The sequence below is a fragment of the Prionailurus bengalensis genome, chromosome A2, assembly GCF_016509475.1.
Source record: "Prionailurus bengalensis isolate Pbe53 chromosome A2, Fcat_Pben_1.1_paternal_pri, whole genome shotgun sequence".
In the NCBI taxonomy this organism is placed as follows: Eukaryota; Metazoa; Chordata; class Mammalia; order Carnivora; family Felidae; genus Prionailurus; species Prionailurus bengalensis.
This window is the reverse complement of record NC_057348.1, coordinates 12,478,272-12,495,568: the sequence shown is the minus strand read 5'-3', so window position 1 is coordinate 12,495,568 and position 17,297 is coordinate 12,478,272. Positions and strand designations below refer to the sequence as shown.

Sequence of the window (17,297 nt, the reverse complement as noted above, 5' to 3'; positions counted from 1 at the left end):
CCACTCCGCGCAAGCGCGGGAAGGCCCCTGCGCGTGCGCATCACTAGCGACCAGTATCGCGCGGCTTCTTCCCGCCCGCCTTCTGCCCTCCCTTCCGCGGTTTCCCGGCGACGGCCGTAAGTGGAGGGCGGAAGCCGCCCGCGAGACCAGCCGTAAACGGCTCCCTCGCGCCACTTCCGGCCGGCTTCCGCAGACGGGGCTGGTGGGCGATCGTGAGGCGCCGGAGGACGTTCCTTGCGGCCGGAGCCATGGAGATGCCCCTGCCGCCCGACGGTGAGGCCCAGCCTCGGCTCGGGGACCGTTTCTCTCTCCCCGGAATCCCTTCTTGGCCCGCCCCGCCTTCCGGGGTTTCCGGGCCTAGGAGGGGGCGGGGCTCGGCCTCCCGGGTTCGCCTGCGGCCTCTCCCGCGGGTCCCCGCATCCCCGGCGCGCGTGTGGCCTCTATCGGGACCCGTACAAGGGCGGCCTCTCCGGGGCCCAGCCCCAGGGACCCCGGCCCGGCAGACGGGGGCTGGGACGCCAGGGCTCCCGGATTTGGGCGGTCCTCCCTGACGCCCCGCGTGGCCTTTTCTCCGTTCTCCAGACCAGGAGCTTCGAAATGTCATCGACAAGCTGGCCCAGTTCGTGGCTCGCAACGGGCCCGAGTTTGAGAAGATGACGATGGAAAAGCAGAAGGACAACCCGAAATTCTCGTTTCTGTTCGGAGGCGAGTTCTACAGTTACTACAAGTGCAAGTTGGCGCTGGAGCAGCAGCAGCGTGAGTTCTCTCCAGCTCTCAGGCCACCCCTTCCAAGCGATTCCTTTCTCCGACTCCAGTTCGTGTTCTGCCACAAACCGCCTTCTTTCGGCCGCATGCTCAGTCTCCAAAAATGGGGCAGCTCGGCCTTCACGATCCCAGGGCCCTGCCCCGAGCGGCTGCTGGGTCCGAGTGTAATAGAGAACGAGGTTATTGATCCTCTTCCTGGGCTCCGGATCAGGGATTTCTGTATTGTTTTGCAGATGTGATGACTTAGGTCAGCAGAAGTAGAGTGGCCGCTTCAGTGTTTTCCAGAGCGGAAGTGATAGAGGCTGGACTGGGACCCTAGTGGCAGGTGTCCAGAACCCTTTGCAGGACTCTTGGGTCTAGCAAGATTTTTGTGCATTTCAGGTGTTTGCAGTCCAGATCTAAAAGACTTGTTCTTTGGGTTTTAGTTCTTGGCAGATATTTGCCATTTATTTATGTTCACTGAGTTGTGTATCAGGCTTCCAGCCCTGCCCTCAAAGAGTTTAAGATGGGTTTAGAATGGCCTTTGAATAATAGTCACCACGTGGTAAGAGCCCACATCTGTCTTGTTTAGTATCACATTTCAAGCTTGTAGATGACATTAAATGAATAAGTGGGGGGTTGCCAAGTGGTAGGCATCGAAAGGTGTATATTTCCTAAGACTATAGGTTTCCTGAAGCCAACCAGACCTTGTTTGGGTCGTTGTGTTATATAATACGTGGTAGGTAGTAGGTGTTCAATAAAAAGTTGGTAAGAAACAGCAAATGTGCGTTGGCTTGAATAAACACGGTGTGTTTAGGGAGCCATAAGAGTACTGTGAGAAGCCCACCATGGCTAGAGCCTAGAACGTGTGTAGAGGAGGGAAGGGTTTGAGCTGGAGTGATAAATACCAGGGGAAAGTTTGGATTTTCTCCCTCATTCCAGTAGTTCATTTGGTGCCAGTTAGGAGTTAGGTTTGAGGTGTAGGTGGGGGTTTGCCTGCAATTGTAGGCAAACTGTTGTATGCACATAAGTGTTTTGGAGCAACCATTCATCAGCCCCAGCACGTCACCTTGAAAACAGCTGCTACAGGCAGTGGAAAGCCAGGAGAGTGTTTGGAAGAAGGGAGAGGTGGGTCAGGTTTGTGGGGCCAGTGTGGAGGACAGGGTGGAGGGAGCATGAATGGAGGCTGGGACCAGTGAGGTCTGCACGTGACGGAACAGGGCATTTGATGGTAAGGTCTGAATTAGGTCAGCAGGTTGGGTCAGAGGGAGTGGGCATGGGGGCAAGTAGGGTTAAGGGGTAGAATCCATGAACTAGGGCCCCAGTTGGATATTTATGAGGGTGTCATAACCAGGCAGAGGAGGACAGTGCTTTGGCCCAAGTGACCATGAGGTGAGGTGCTGTTTTCCCTGCAAGGGAGCCCACTCCCTCCCTGGACTGTCAGAAATTGGGGGCTGCTTGGGACTTGGCATTATAACGGGGGGGAAGGATCGGGTGCTTCTAACGGGGAGGTTGGCTCAAGAAATGTCTTCTGCTGGTAACGACATCTCTGCTGAGATTAAAGAGGATGTCAGAGTTAGTCAGATGGAAACAGAGGAGAGCAGTGTTTAGGCAAAGGAAAGAGCCTTAGGGAGGGTTGGGAGTGGAGGGAGCAACAGCTCAGGGTGGCTAAAACGCAGAGAAGGAAGGATTGTTGGAGTGGACAGAGGCCAGGGTACAGATGACGGAGGGCTGGCTTGCCAGGGACTTAGGAATTCTGGAAGCTTTTGGGGAGATCTTGGAGGATTTCAGTACTGTGTTCTGGAGCAGGCTTAGCCACTGTGTAGCTGGCCTTTCACCCTGGTAGTTTGAGAAGAGTGAGCCCCAAGACTGTTCTAGAATGGCGCTTCACAAACTCTGGTGAAGAATGAGATTTTATTTTTCATTTTTTTAAAACCCAACCTGCTGTGGAAAGTGTACTTTTGCAAAATACAACAAAGTGAACTGCGAACCATCAAGCCGCTATGAAGATGCCAGAATGATCGTTGGCCATTTGTATATTCGGTCCGGGTTTCGCCAAGGGCTGACCCTCGGACCACACTTTCACCAGCAGCACTCTGGCTGTGGTATTGCGAAGAGGTGTAGAGGGCAGGACTGGGCTCGGGAGACCAGTTCCAAGGGCAATGCAGGTGACAGCAGAGTCACAGCAGTGACGGCAGGGACACAGATCGGAGTGTGATGTAGGAGGTTCCGACTTGACTACCCGGGGTGACCTGTCAGTGTAGGGTGCAAGGGAGTGGGGAGTGCCCAGACCTCCTGGGCTTCGGGCGTGGGCCTAACTGTGCCAGCCGCGGAGCTTGGGAAGGGCCCTGGAGAGGTGGAGCACGTGGCGAGAGGACACGTGTGCCTGTTTGAGGTGCCTGTGGAAAGCGCGTGGGCTGTTGGGTCTGTAATCGGATCCACAGTGCAAGGAATACAGGATGGTGACAACAGAGGTAGGAGCCGTGGCTTGCAAACGTAACTGCAGCCTCAAGTTACCATGTCACGCTCCCCTGTGGGCTCGCGCAGAGAAGAGGGTGGAACTAGGCATCCCAGCATCCCAGGGTCGGGCAGAGAAAGACGACGGGGCCTGGGGGCAGCCACACAGGCCAAGTGAGACTGGGACCTGAGACCGGGCCGCCGGCCTGAAGAAGGATGTCCACAGGGGTTGGCGGGAGGGGGGTGCAGAGCCAGACCGCCATGGAACGAGATAAACGGGAGGCGCAGAATTAAAGATGAGCCTCAGCTGTAAAGTTGTTGAGAGGAGGCGTGAGACAGAGTTTTCAAAGACAGAAACTGCTGAGGAGGCTGGGGAATGAGAGACCCCCTTGGGGTGGGGCTGTTTATGATCTGGGTTCAACTTGGGCTGGGGCCTGGGTGAGGGGTGGAGAGGGTGGGGGGTGATGGGCTCAGTCTCAGCTGGAAGGCCAGTGGGCAAGGCTGGATGGCAGGCTAGGGAAGGGCAAGGTGACGTCACACAGAAGAGGGCCCTTAGGGTCAAGGGCAGGACTAGGGCCCTTCAAGTTGAGGGCAGAGTGGGAGGAGCCGGGCTCAGAGTGAGGGGCTGCCGTGCAGCATGGGGGTCCTCTTGTGGACGGCTCGAATAGGGAGGGGAAGTCTCTGCGCCTTGGAGCTGCCCAACGGGCAGCCGCGGGGACGCTTGGACCCTGGCCACCTCCTCATGGGGGCTACCTTTCCTCCTCTGTCACCAGTCATCTGCAAGCAGCAGGCCCCAGAGCTGGAGCCGGCCGCAGCCCTGCCGCCCCTGCCGCAGCCCCCGCTGGCCCCGGCTGCGCCCATCCCGCCGGCCCAGGGAGCCCCATCCATGGACGAGCTCATCCAGCAGAGCCAGTGGAACCTGCAGCAGCAGGAGCAGCACCTGTTAGCTCTCAGACAGGTACGGGGCCTGCTCCTCCTCTGCCCTCTCCCTCCCTCCCCTGCTGGCCCTGGGGCGGGGGAGGGTCCCGAGGAGGCCTGGGGCCCTCCCTGCTTCCCCTCTTGGTCCTGAGGCAGGTAGCCGGAGCTCAGCCTGGGCCTCAGCGTTTGCATCTGTGTGTTGGGACTAAGAACGGTTATCAGAAGAATCCGCCACCATGTGCCAGCACTGAAGACAGGGCTGCCACCCCTTGGGATGTGTTTAGCGGGGCCCCTGACGCAGGACACAGTTCTTCGTGAAGTCATTCCACAAGCTCTTTGACGCGCGGACACCCTTCGTGATGGAGTGGACGTCCACAAGTGGGGCCACGCGCTCGAAGGCCGGGTGGCCTCTGGTGCCATTGGCCCCAGCTCCTGCCAGCTAGGCCACCCCAGGCTGTCACGGGGAAGGACCCTTTGGTCCTGATTTGTCACGGTTTGAATTTTTGGCAAAGTACAGCAGGACGAATTGCCAGAAAAACGATGAATGAAAAATAAAACACCTGAAGCGCCAGCTCCATTTTTATTACCAAATTCAAGATGTAAAACTACTGTCATTTTGCCGAAAACAAAACCTTCCAGAACGCTCCCCCTCGGTTCCCATGCACAGCTCGTCCGGGACTGGGTGGCCCGGCTCGGCCAGCCCTGAGCTGACTGCACAGCCCACAGCAGCACTGGGCCTCAGCCACTTCGCGGTCTACGAATCTTAGTGTGCGAGACCCCGCGCCACATTTTAACTCCCGTTTCCCCGACTGCTAGTGTGGTTGCTCTCTTTTCCCTTGACCGGTGACTGTATGTTGTCTTTGGACTGTTTGTCCACACTGGTCGCTCAGTTTTCATTCTGTTTTTGTTGAATTGATTGGCTGCCCCTCTGGGTGTTCGTTTTTCCATCCATCGCCTCGGGGGCAGATATCATCTCTTGCTACGTTTTGTCTTGTTCTATCTTCTCCCTGCCTGCCCTGGTCATGGCTGTGACCATGACTGTCCCAGATGCGTGTCTCGGGCTTCAGGTGTGAGGGACAGGACCTCCTGGTGCTGGGGGCAGGGCGTGGATGGGCCCGGCTCAGCCTGGGCTGAGGTCCCTCCTCACTCAGCCTCCCTCCTGCTTGGCCTCCCAGGAGCAGGTGACAGCGGCCGTGGCCCACGCGGTGGAGCAGCAGATGCAGAAGCTCCTGGAGGAGACCCAGCTGGACATGAATGAGTTTGACAACCTGCTTCAACCCATCATCGACACGTGTACCAAAGATGCCATCTCGGTGAGTGCGGGAGGGGGGGTTGGGCAGGTGCTCCCAGAATCTGGCGCTCCTGATGAGTTGGGAGCCTCCTGCGGCCTGCGTAGGGTGGCAGTGCTCTGGGGGGAACCCCATCTGCCCCTTGTCTCTGCTCTCGAGCCCTGCGGGCAGGTGTGCTGCTTCCAGGGAGAGGGAGCCACGAGGCAGGCAGAAGCCTGGGTGTGCAGCGGAGCGCTTGGACGCCACGCCCTCAGGGCCCGCCCTCGGCCTCCTGGGCGCCTGCACTCGTGGTGGCCTGGCGGGGAGCTCATCCCTGCTCACCATCGGCCTGGCTGTTGCAGGCCGGGAAGAACTGGATGTTTAGCAACGCCAAGTCCCCTCCTCACTGCGAGCTGATGGCGGGCCACCTCCGGAACCGCATCACAGCCGACGGGGCACACTTCGAGTTGCGGCTGCACCTCATCTACCTGATCAACGACGTGCTGCATCACTGGTGAGGGCCCCGCCAGGCTCCGCCTCGCCTGTCCCCCCTCTTCTGGCCCTCTACTGGGCTGCTGTTCTGCACTCAGTAGCTTGGCCTGGCTCGGGACCGTGGGCATCGCGTGTCCAAAGACCCCAGAGGAGGATTGGTCTGAGCCATGAGCCCTCCGTCGGGAGGACACCCCACCATCCCCTGCATCTTGGCCCCTTCCCTAGACCCTTCATGTCACCCGGGCCACCATCCCCTGACTCCTTACTTTCCTCGGGCAGCTTCTGGGTGTCTTTAGGCATCTGTCTGTGTCAGCTGCCCGCTTCTCTTCGTTGACACACACACACACACACACGCACTCGCTCACTCAGTCACCCTGCTGCCCGACTCTGCTTTGCTTCAGGTCCCTCCCATGGGGTCCTCTTTGCTACCCTCTGTCCCACCGCCCTGAAACCCACCCCCACCACACACACAGCCCTCCCGAGGCCAGGCCAGCGTTTACTTCTGCACAGCCTCTTTGGTACCTTCCGACAAAGGTTAACTTAAAAAAAATCAGACACCTGAGCCAAAGCAGTCCTGGGGAGGAAAAACGGGCAGAAGCACAGATTACTGGTGAGGCTAGCGCTTAGCCGTCAAGACTGGCTGCCAAGTTTGGCTTTGAGCTTGGCCTGGCTGAAGGGGACGGCTCCCGCAAGAGCAGCAGAAGCTGCCCGCCTCCCTCCCTACCCTCACCCCATCTCGTCCCATCTCCTGCAGTGAGTGTGCGGTCTGGGTCCCCACCCCTCCGCTCCCTGTTTCCTGTGCCAGGCAGATGGCTCTGTTACCACTCGGCCACTCCCTGCTTCATCCCTCCATTATTTTTCTGCTGTGGGGAAATAGGCAGCCGCTCAGAACCTTCTCTGCTCTCCTGCTTTCACCAGCCACTGTGTTGACCAGGGCAGCTCTGCAGAGACGGCCCTGTTTCTGGGCTCCTCCTGAGCTCTGCTCTGTCCAGAAGCCTAGTGCTGCGCCCTGTCCTCCTCCCAGGACTGCCCTCCCCTTTTCCCCCTCCCCTGTCCCTCTTCCCAGGGCTGCACTCCCTGCTCTCTCGGAGCACCCTCTGGTGAGCTAGGTGCTGGGAGGGCCTTGGGCTGCTCGTCTTCTGCCCTGCATCCTCCTCCAGGAGGCAACATGTACCACCGGGTTCCGCCACCTAACTGCACAGCCACAGGGGCCTCCACACCTATGTACACAGAGTGCCCCCTAGGAAGTTGCGAGGACGGGCCGGCTGGCATGGCCAGCACGCTCCCTCTGCCTCCTGAGATGCGGAGCTCGAGCCAAGGTCTCCTTGTGCATAGGGGGGGACAGGGCTGAGTGAGGCCACACGGACAGCTGGGGTTCCTACAGGCCTTGTGTCCATCACCGGGGGGAAAGGGTTGTCTTACTGATCAGGAGACCAGGGTGACCGGCCTCGCCCTGAAGGTCCCCAGGCTGTTCTTTCCCTCCTCCCATTGCTGTCCGTCTGTCACTTGGGCCCAGATGCCAGCATAGGTCTTGTGGGGAGCCCAGCCCTCGTCCCGGCCGGGTTGGGGGCCCGTGTCCCGAGAAGGCAGAGGGTGCTGTGGCTGGAGCCGCAATGGTAACGGGCGCGTGGCCGGGTCCCGCCCCAGGGCCCTGACGCGCGGAAGGTCTCTCCCTCACAGCCAGCGCAAGCAGGCCAGGGAGCTGCTGGCCGCCCTGCAGAAAGTCGTGGTGCCCATCTACTGCACCAGCTTCTTGGCCGTGGAGGAGGACAAGCAGCAGAAGATCGCCCGGGTACGTGGGGCAGCCGGGAGAGGCAGGGGGAGAGGGCCGGGGGGCGGGGGGAGAGGGGGTGGTGGTGCTGAATTTTCTTCTGACGCGGCCTCTCCCTCCTCCCCCCACGTCCAGCTCCTGCAGCTCTGGGAGAAGAACGGCTACTTTGACGACTCCATCATCCAGCAGCTACAGAGCCCAGCCCTGGGGCTCGGCCAGTACCAGGTGGGCGCCACCTCCACCCGCGCCGCTCCCCGGGACCGGTGTGGATCCGCCCCCCAGGGCCCGGAGGGTGGGGCGTCTGCGACCCCAGCACGTTCCCACAAGTTGAGGGGACCGCAGCCCCCGCCTGGGCCAGGAACGGCTGGTGGGGTGGGGTGGGGATTTCAGAGGCTGGGTGGCGTCTTCCAAACTGGGCTCCTGCACGTGTCTCCAGGGCGGTGGTGAGCAGTGGGAGGCCGGGCTCTGAACAGCAGCCTGTGGGGGCTCCCGCCCTGTCCACAGTAGCCAGGCAGCCCCTGCCCGCTGAGCCCGCCTGCCTTTTCCCTGGTGCTCTGGCGACCAGGCTGCCCCATTCAGGCCCTGCTGTTGGCAGTCTCTGGCCTGTTGGCGCCGGTCCTCTAGGCTGGCTTCCGCACAACGGAAGCGTCAAAAAGCCTCAAGGCAGTCTTAGCCGTCGTGGTCGTGACCCGTATGTGCATGTCTGCCTCCTCTCTGAGGACAGGGGTGCGGGGCCGGGAGGGGAGGACCAGCCGGGTGTTCTTGGTCACCTCTACCGTGGCACCAGCATCACTGCCCCATCCACAGCTGCTAGAAGAAAAAGCAGAGCTCCTACCCCTTTCCTCGGGCCGAAAGGTAGCGTTTTTCTGTAGAGATCTGGTGGGAGTGTCAGAAGCTGTGTTGGCTGTGTCCTCTTGATGGTCTTGAATGCCACCTCCCCGCAGGGGAGAATCTTTCATGCTCAGAGAGGCAGGAGGAGCAAGTGCGTGGTGTACTTTTAAAAACACTTTCCCATTTTTTGTTGTCGTGAAATAAAACACCCGGTTGGTGACGTTAACTGCTTTTTTTCTGCTGAGTTGGTGACAACAGCTCATGTTCATGGTGCTGCCCTAGTCTCTTTGCATGTGTTATTTCACTGAGTTCTCCCTCAAATCCTTGGAGGTAGGTCCCGTTACCGTTACATTTTACAGATGAGGAAATTGAGGTTCAGGGAGGTTGTGACTTGCTCAGAGCTGTGTAGCGGGTAAGGACCATAACCTAGAATTTTGTCAGTGTTTGTGGGTTTTTTGTTGTTTGTTTGTTTTTTGGTTTTTTGTTTTATTTTGTTTTTAGTTTATTTTGAGAGAGACAGTGCGAGCTGGAGAGGGGCAGAGAGAGGGAGAGCAAGAATCACAGGCTCATAGTGCAGAGCCCGACACAGGGCTCAAACCCACAAAACTCTAAGACCATGACCTAAGCTGAAATCAAGAGTTGGCTGCTTAACTGACTGAGCCACCCAGGGGCCCCTCAGTGTTGAGTTTTTAACAGTTGTGTGACAGTCAAGGACATGGCTGTCGAGGCTTGTTCCCTTTACTAGGGATTTACTTAACTGCAACGAACATTCTCGTCACCGGTTTTCGGCTAGATTCAAAGGCTCTGTGCTTGTCGAGACTATTATGTGACAGTCACCTGCCTGCCTGCTCCGGGCTCCTGGGCCTCACTGCCCAAGGCACTGTCCCAGATTCCAGGGGCTTTCCAGGGTTTGCTCCAGAAGGTTTGGGCCGAGGCAGCGAGCCCTGAGGCTGCTCTCCTCTCTCTCTGCCAGGCGACACTCATCAACGAGTACTCCTCGGTGGTCCAGCCGGTGCAGCTAGCTTTCCAGCAGCAGATCCAGACCCTCAAGACGCAGCACGAGGAGTTTGTCAACAGCCTGGCCCAGCAGCAGCAGCAACAGCAGCAGCAGCAGCAGCAGCAGCAGATCCAAATGCCACAGATGGAAGCTGAAGTCAAGGCCACCCCGCCGCCGCCTGCCCCGCCTCCGGCCCCCACACCCACCCCTGCCATCCCGCCAACCACCCAGCCTGGTACGGGGCTCCCTCAGCACCCACCCTGGGAGGCAGCTTCAGGAAGGCAGCCTTCTCCCGCAGAGAAGGACTCCGGTTCCGTGGGCCCCAAACCGGGCCCAGTCCCAGGGCCAGATTCTAACCTGTTTCCAAACACTAGGCCCGGAGATTTCACAGGTGAATATGACCAAACCCTTACAAATCAGAGGATTCCTTTCCTGTACGAACTACCCCAGAGAATGCAGAGAGAGGAAAGCTGCCCAGATCATTTTTTGAGACCAGAATAACTTTTACGTCAGACGGACAAAGAGAAAGAACGATAAAGGTCCTGCAACGTCACTTCTGAATACAAATGCAGAACTACTTACCACCTGAAATCCAGCAAAGTATTTAAAGGCACATCACGGTCAAATAGGGTTTGCCCCAGGAATGCGGAAGGATGGTTCGACACGTAAAGTCTCATGAGATAACAGATGAGCTGGGAAAGAACGATCTTTCAACAAGATGTAGAAAGGGCATTTAATAAAAATCAGTAGTGGGAATTTTTGAGCAAACGAGAGATGGGGCAGAAGTTAAGGTGTCGGGAGGCTTTCAGAGGAAGGGGTATGTCGTGTGTGAGGTCAGTCCCCCCGCTTCTCACTGCCGTCCTGTAGGCGATCGCTTTCCAGTGGGGTCACACAGCAGGGGTTTACTGAGAGGTAAAGGCCCCGCCTGGGTTGGTCCCGCAGTGGTCGCTGAACATCTTTTCGGGTGGCACCTCCTGCTGACTGTTGTCCTTGCTAACCACCTTCCTGCCTGGCTCTAGATGACAGCAAGCCTCCCATCCAGATGCCTGGCTCCTCTGAGTACGACGCCTCCGGGGGAGTCCAGGATCCTGCCGCTGCCGGCCCCCGGGGCCCTGGACCCCACGATCAGATCCCACCTAACAAGCCCCCGTGGTTTGACCAGCCTCATCCCGTGGCTCCTTGGGGCCAGCAGCAGGTATTTTCCCAAACTTGCGTTAGCGGGGGTGGGGGGGGTGGGGGGGGTGGGCACTGTCCTGTGTGGGTCGATGGGCTTTTCCCGGCTTGCTGGGGAAACCTGAGATTCTGCAGCGCGGCCCTGGGGCTGAGCGGGTAGGGGAGAGAGACCAGTCCCACGTTCCTGAGGGGCAGGGGCAGAACAAGGCAAGTCAGCTCTTCACACCCATCCCTGCTACTACCTTCCAGCCTTAGGAGCACAGGACCCTGTGTTCTCTGAGGGCTGGGAAGCTTCATAGGGTTTGAGTACAGCCAGGTGAACGGTTTCTGCCCCTTTAACTGGTTCAGCTAGCACAGTGCCAACATTTTGTCACCCTGCAAAGAACATGGTGCTTGCATAGAAAAGGAAGGTCAGAAACGGAAGGCTGGCAGTGCTTTCTGGGGCAGAGATGCTGCCCATTGCCTCTGGTTCCTTGGGGTCAGAATTTCTAGGCTGGGGTCATCTCATCCAGCTTCGCATGACTGGGAAACACTGGAAAGATCCGCCTGCTCTCTGGTCACTGGATCTGATTAGACAGAACTACTAGGCACGGCCCGCGGCCCCCGATGGATGCAGCCCTGCCAGGGGACTCTGTGGAGGGGGTGGGAGGGAGTCAGCTCGGGACTGATGGGCGGTGAGGGAGGGGGTGTCTGTGACTTTGCGTCCCCACTCCCCACCCCAGCTTCAGGACAAGAGATTTAATTTCACCAAAGATTGGTCATCTCCGTAAAGACGGCTCGCACCTTTGGGTGCCAGCTGTGAGCCATGTGCCATCGGGCGTTTTATGGGTGCCCTCTACTGAGGGAACAGTTCTCGTCCCCATTCTGTAGGTGTGGAAAACAGAAGCTCTCAGTGCCTCCAGGCTCCACCTTCTCGCTGGGGACTGGCGGATGGGCTCGTGACGAGGGCCACCTCCCTGAGGGTCTGCCCAGAGGCAGAGGCATGCTTGGCCTGGCCTGCCTGCATGGTATCTTACACATTTTGAAGTAATTCCCACGTTTAAAGTCTGGCTTTCTGACTTCTTGAAAGACCTGAGCGTGTGGTGCAGCCTCGGCCCGCTCTGTGCTGGCGGTCAGCGGAGCTTCCCAGCTGTGACCCTAGAGATGGGCCCTCTGGTCGTCCTCCTGGGCACATCCCCCCCCGGCCCTGTTTGGGTTTAGAAGCCCCGTTTTCAGCCTCACAGCAGCAGTTGGGTGAGATCCAGAGCTCATGTTCTCTTCCCCCTGCAGGAAGACACTTCCTGGAACGGGCCCTCGGGAGCAGACCCTGAGACAGGATTTGAGTTCGTACGGGAGGGGGCCCAGAGGACCATGCAGGGCAGAGGGGAAGTGACAAGGAAGGGAGTGTCATCAGAGCAGGCATCCGCCGCCACGCGTCCCTGGGCCCAGCTGCTCTGCAAGCACCCAGGGGCGGGGGAACAAGAGGGCATCTGCCGGCTTCTGTGTCTGGTGGTCATGCGGCCCCGGGGCCTGCCCGGCCCGGATGCGGGTACAGGGAGCCCCCTCCGCTGAGACGCGGGGGCAGCATTGGGAGTGTGAGCCCAGGGTGCGCCCAGGCAGCACGGCGTCCGCCGCGCGGCAGAGGGAAGGAGGTGGCACCAGGTCGGGGCCGGGCCGCCTCCATGGGCGGAGACTAGTGCTGCAGAGCGGTTGGCCGGTGCCGGCCTGGCCTCGTGGGGGGCTCACGTCCGCCCTTTGCCTTGCAGCCTCCCGAGCAGCCCCCCTACCCGCACCACCAGGGCGGGCCGCCCCACTGCCCACCCTGGAACAACAGCCATGAGGGCATGTGGGGCGAGCAGCGTGGGGACCCCGGCTGGAACGGCCAGCGGGACGCGCCCTGGAACAGCCAGCCCGACCCCAACTGGAACAGCCAGTTCGAGGGCCCCTGGAACAGCCAGCACGAGCAGCCTCCATGGGGCGGAGGCCAGCGCGAGCCGCCCTTCCGCATGCAGCGGCCGCCCCACTTCCGGGGACCCTTCCCGCCCCACCAGCAGCACCCACAGTTCAACCAGCCGCCGCACCCCCACAACTTCAACCGCTTCCCACCTCGCTTCATGCAGGACGACTTTCCCCCGCGGCACCCCTTCGAGCGGCCGCCCTACCCCCACCGCTTCGACTACCCCCAGGGGGACTTCCCCGCCGGTGAGTGCGAAGGTGCCCTCCGTGGGGACTGTCCTCGGCCCCGTACACGCCCTCCCTCCTGCCCCTCATTCCCGTCCCCTGCTCAGAGGAGGCGCCTCACGGATCGCCCTCCTGAGCGGGCTCATGGCGCAGCTCGGGGTCGTTGCGGTGGGACCTGGCACATCCCCTGAGTCAAGGTGACAAGCAGAGGGTCACGGGATGTTGTGGAAGCCCAGGCCGGGCCCTCGGGAAGGTGGGGAGATGCAGAGGCTGGCGGCCCTGGTGGAGGCATGTGGCACACAGCCGGCTGGCTGGCAGGGTGGGAAGTCCTGCTCCTGTTTCCCACACAGCCTGGGAAGAGGGTGCTGCGTCTGTCTGTCCTGCACACGAGGAAGGATGTGGGGGTTTGTGGAAGCAAAGTGGCTCCCAAGCCTCACAGTGGGCACGTGGTGCCCCTTCCTGGTTCCTTGTCTGGCTGTTTTCACCAGCTTTTCTAGTTCGTTGCCAACTTTTTTTTTTTTTTGAAAGAATCTCTAGTTTAGTTAAATTTCTCTTTTTAAAAAATGATTTCTACTCTGTCACTGCTTCTATGTTTGTTTTAAAATTCATTCTTGACCCTAAACTCAGTTGGGACCACTGAGCACATTGATGGCCAGTACGGGTTTCCCCAGGGCTGTACCAAAGCACAGGGTGTCTTGCCCCCCCGCTCTGGGGGCTGTGACAGTAGGGGGTCTTCTCCCCGTCTTCACATTGGCCTCCCTCTGTGTGTACCTGTGTCCCACTCGCCTCATCAGGACGCTGGTCGTGTTGGCCTGCCTGTGGGACCTCACCGAAAGTTACCTTTTTAAATACCCTGTCTCCAAATAATAGTCATATCCTGGGGTACTGGGGTGGGGAGGCACAATTCAGCCCATAACGTTGCTACAATGTTGTGATTTGTCTTATGGTTCCCTGTTTTCGCCTTGAGCCCACGGGTGTTGGTGTGGGTGCAGGACTGGTCCCCCTGAACCCAGATCCTCCCCACCTGGCTGCAACACCCCAGATAGTGAGAAGCAGCTGGAGAGAAGGTGCCGGGCAGGGCTGCCCACGAGCAGGTGTTGGCATCTTTGCCCGTCACTGGACCCCCTTCCGCGGGCGCTCATCACCTTGTAGATCTCAGTTGTGCTGTCAGCGCCACCCAGATCACGACCCCCAGCGGGCCTGAGAGGAGTTTCTGTTTTGCAGAGATGGGACCCCCTCACCACCACCCTGGCCACCGCATGCCTCATCCTGGGATCAACGAGCACCCACCTTGGGGTGGGCCCCAGCACCCCGACTTCGGCCCTCCTCCCCACGGCTTCAATGGGCAGCCCCCCCACATGCGGCGACAGGGCCCTCCCCACATCAACCATGACGACCCTAGCCTGGTCCCCAACGTGCCCTACTTCGATCTGCCTGCCGGGCTGATGGCGCCCCTCGTGAAGGTAAGGTCACCATGGCAAGCACCTGCTCGTGCATGTGAGGAGTAGTGGGAGCCGCTTCCCCACAGGCTACAAATGCTGCCGCCCGGGGCCCCTTCCCTCTGGCTCCCTACGCCCGGCCAGCCTGAGCGGTCAGTGGGAAGGTGTCCAAGCCAACGCCTCTACCTGGACTTGAATCCCTGGGGCAAGAATGAGCAAGGCCCGTGTCTCCTCTCCCCCCTCCACGTTTCCCTCCCGGTGCTCCAAGTTCTGTGGCCATGAGCAGCGGGCCAGGCTGGGTGTGAGGTGCAGCCCTCTTGACCCTGGCCCTGGGAAGCCACTTTGTCCAGTGGCTGACGGCAGAGGGATTTCTCAGAGAAGGTGTGGCCTCTGAACTGGGCCCACAGGAAATCCAGGGAGGGGCAGCGCTGGGGGTGGGGGTGGGGGACAAGGGGAGCAAGGTCGGGCTGCGAACCGCTCAAGAGATGCGCTCAGAGAGGAGCTACTTCTCGTCTACTCTGAGGCCCCATCAGACTGGCAGTCGAGAAGGGCCGTGCCAGGGCGGCAAGGGGGCGGCAGACTGACCTGGTTTCTGGCGAGGGGGTTCCCTGGCTCGGGCCGATGCTGCTCTGACCCGGGAGGGGGCCCTGGGGTAGGAGCTGGGGGCACAGGGCAGAAGTCTGGCCGTATCTGCGATCTGCATCATGTCTGTGGGTGAACCAAGGGGCCTTTCCATCATCTCACCTTGGAGATTGTGTCTCACATGTTTTCCGGAGGGAGAACTCTGGCCTTTATTGGTCTCCAAAAAGTCCTCAACCGCCTCATTAAGGGATCAGATGACTGGTGTGGCCGCAGCCCTGGTGGGATTTCTCGGGGACAGGATGAGGAACACTCGTGCCCGGGGTAACCCTCATCAGACCAGGCCCCTGGGTGGGCCTGATGGGGGTTCCAGCTGGCGTGCGTGACACCTGTGTTCTTCACTGCAGCTGGAAGACCATGAGTACAAGCCTTTGGACCCAAAAGACATCCGCCTCCCACCCCCCATGCCGCCCAGCGAGAGGCTGCTGGCGGCTGTGGAGGCCTTTTACAGCCCTCCGTCCCACGACAGGCCCAGGAACAGGTACGGGGCTTGGGGAGACTGGGGATGCAGCTGGTGATGGGAGGGTGGCCCTGTCCCCTCTCCTGGCCTGACTCTCCCGAGTTTAGTTTATGGGAAAGACTCCACGCCTTCTGCCCAGGGTAGTGTGAGGTCCAGGTGAGGAAAGTGGTGGCCTATACAACACTAGGCGTAGGGGCGCCTGGGTGGCTCGGTCGTTTGGGCGTCCGACTCTTGATTTCGGGTCAGTTCATGATCTCACAGTTCATGGCCTGCCCTTTGCAGGGCCACAGGCCTGTCATCTGGGAGTCAGAGCTCCAGGTTCCCTGTTAGGAACATCGTAGGCCCTAACAGCCGTTTGAGCTGTTTGGGGAAACGCTGATGTGGAAAAGGCATGGGAGCCGGGCGTGCAGCCCAGCCTGACTGCTTCCCAGTGGGAGGCCCGGCCTCTCGGCCCGCTTCCCCGTGCGAAGAAGGGCGGCCTCTGCTCACACCTGGGTGAGGGACCCTGCTCAGTGTCCGAATGAACGAGGGAAGGGAGGGCCGCACACCCGGACGTGAACTTTCCCCAGTTGGGTGCGGGAGGGAAGCGCACGGAGTCACACGGGAAGGCCTGTGTCTTACAGCGAAGGCTGGGAGCAGAACGGCCTCTATGAGTTCTTTCGAGCAAAGATGCGGGCGCGGCGGAGGAAGGGCCAGGAAAAGCGGAACAGGTGAGCGCATGGGGACCCGCTCACGGTCCACCCGCCTCCCCAAACTACAGCGGGGCCCTGGCTGTGCCGGGCAGACGCGCTGTCACATCCCGCCCCAGGCTGGCCCGTCTCCCCCTGGCAGGGGGCAGGGGGCAGAGGGAGGTGAGTCTGGCCCCTGCCCGGGCCTGGGGGTTTTTTCACGCGAGGCCCAAGTTAAACCTGAGACGCCAGCACCAGAAGTTTGCCCGGGGTCTTCCCGAAAGCCGGGGGCGCTGCTCACCAGCTCTCTCCCTGCAGTGGACCCTCACGGTCTCGGAGCAGATCCAAGAGCCGAGGGCGCTCTTCCTCCCGCTCCAACTCAAGGTCGTCCAAGTCCTCGGGCTCGTACTCCAGGTCCAGATCTCGCTCCTGCTCCCGCTCCTATTCCCGCTCCCGCTCCAGGTAGGCAGGGTGCCGCCCGCGGACCGAGGCCCCTCCGTGGCGCCCGTGGCCCGTGGCCCCCGCCGACCGCCCGCCCTGTCCTCCCTGCAGGAGCCGCAGCCGGTCTCGCTCCTCCCGGAGCCGCTCCCGCTCACGGTCCCGCTCCCGCTCCAAGTCCTACTCCCCGGGACGGAGACGCCGGTCGCGGTCCAGGAGCCCCACCCCGCCGTAAGATTTCTGTCTTAACTGTCCAGTGGCCGCTGGTAGCGCTGGAACCCTCTGATGCTTTGCTGTGAATGTTGAAACCTGTCGCTAGAAGACGTGCTCCCGGTGGCCCGTGCTGAGGTGGCACCTCGGGGACCCCGAGTTCTAGCGCGGTGACAGTGGCACCGCCTCGCCTCACACCACGCTCTTGCCTTTTTTGTGGTAACGCTGTAAAGCCTGAGGTGGCGCCTGGGCTGTGTCTGACCCTTCTGGGGGTTCCGTGTGACCTGCCCTCACCGCTCGCCGTGGGGCAGGGGCCATCTTAGGGAGCTCCCCTACCTGGCTGGCGAAGATGACAAAGAAGAATGATAGAGACCCAGGATGTGTGTGTGTGTCCTCCTAACTGGTGAACCTTCACGTACGCCACACGCTGTAATATTCTAAGAGTTTTCATTCCAATAAATGTATCCGCTCGTTTTTAAAAAACGTAACCTGTCTTAATTTTAGTTCCTCGGCTGGTCTGGGTTCTAATTCAGCACCTCCTATTCCTGATTCAAGGCTCGGGGAAGAAAACAAAGGACATCAGATGCTGGTGAAAATGGGTAAGGTTCCTGGGAAGAACCACCACCCGCTCT

The 17,297-nt window shown here is 60.0% G+C and overlaps 1 protein-coding gene across 5 annotated transcripts in view; it reads left to right on the top strand.

Moving 5' to 3' along the window:
- The first annotated feature begins 60 nt into the window (after positions 1–60).
- The window catches only part of LOC122488675 (calcium homeostasis endoplasmic reticulum protein), an 18,974-nt gene continuing 1,737 nt past the window's right edge, over positions 61–17,297 (top strand). The window contains exons 1-16 of one of the 5 annotated variants that reach the window (XM_043590298.1): positions 61–273; positions 583–756; positions 3,975–4,159; positions 5,295–5,432; positions 5,750–5,901; positions 7,560–7,671; positions 7,786–7,875; positions 9,455–9,713; positions 10,498–10,673; positions 12,397–12,832; positions 14,036–14,274; positions 15,237–15,370; positions 15,973–16,059; positions 16,336–16,479; positions 16,570–16,686; positions 17,170–17,264. In XM_043590298.1, the coding sequence (XP_043446233.1) occupies positions 249–273; positions 583–756; positions 3,975–4,159; positions 5,295–5,432; positions 5,750–5,901; positions 7,560–7,671; positions 7,786–7,875; positions 9,455–9,713; positions 10,498–10,673; positions 12,397–12,832; positions 14,036–14,274; positions 15,237–15,370; positions 15,973–16,059; positions 16,336–16,479; positions 16,570–16,686; positions 17,170–17,264 (2,563 nt within the window). In that variant the 5' untranslated portion in view covers positions 61–248. Of the gene's footprint in view, positions 274–582; positions 757–3,974; positions 4,160–5,294; positions 5,433–5,749; positions 5,902–7,526; positions 7,876–9,454; positions 9,870–10,497; positions 10,674–12,396; positions 12,833–14,035; positions 14,275–15,236; positions 15,371–15,972; positions 16,060–16,335; positions 16,480–16,569; positions 16,687–17,169; positions 17,265–17,297 lie in introns of all 5 variants that reach the window. The other 4 variants (XM_043590295.1, XM_043590297.1, XM_043590294.1 and 1 more) reach the window with 4 other exon arrangements.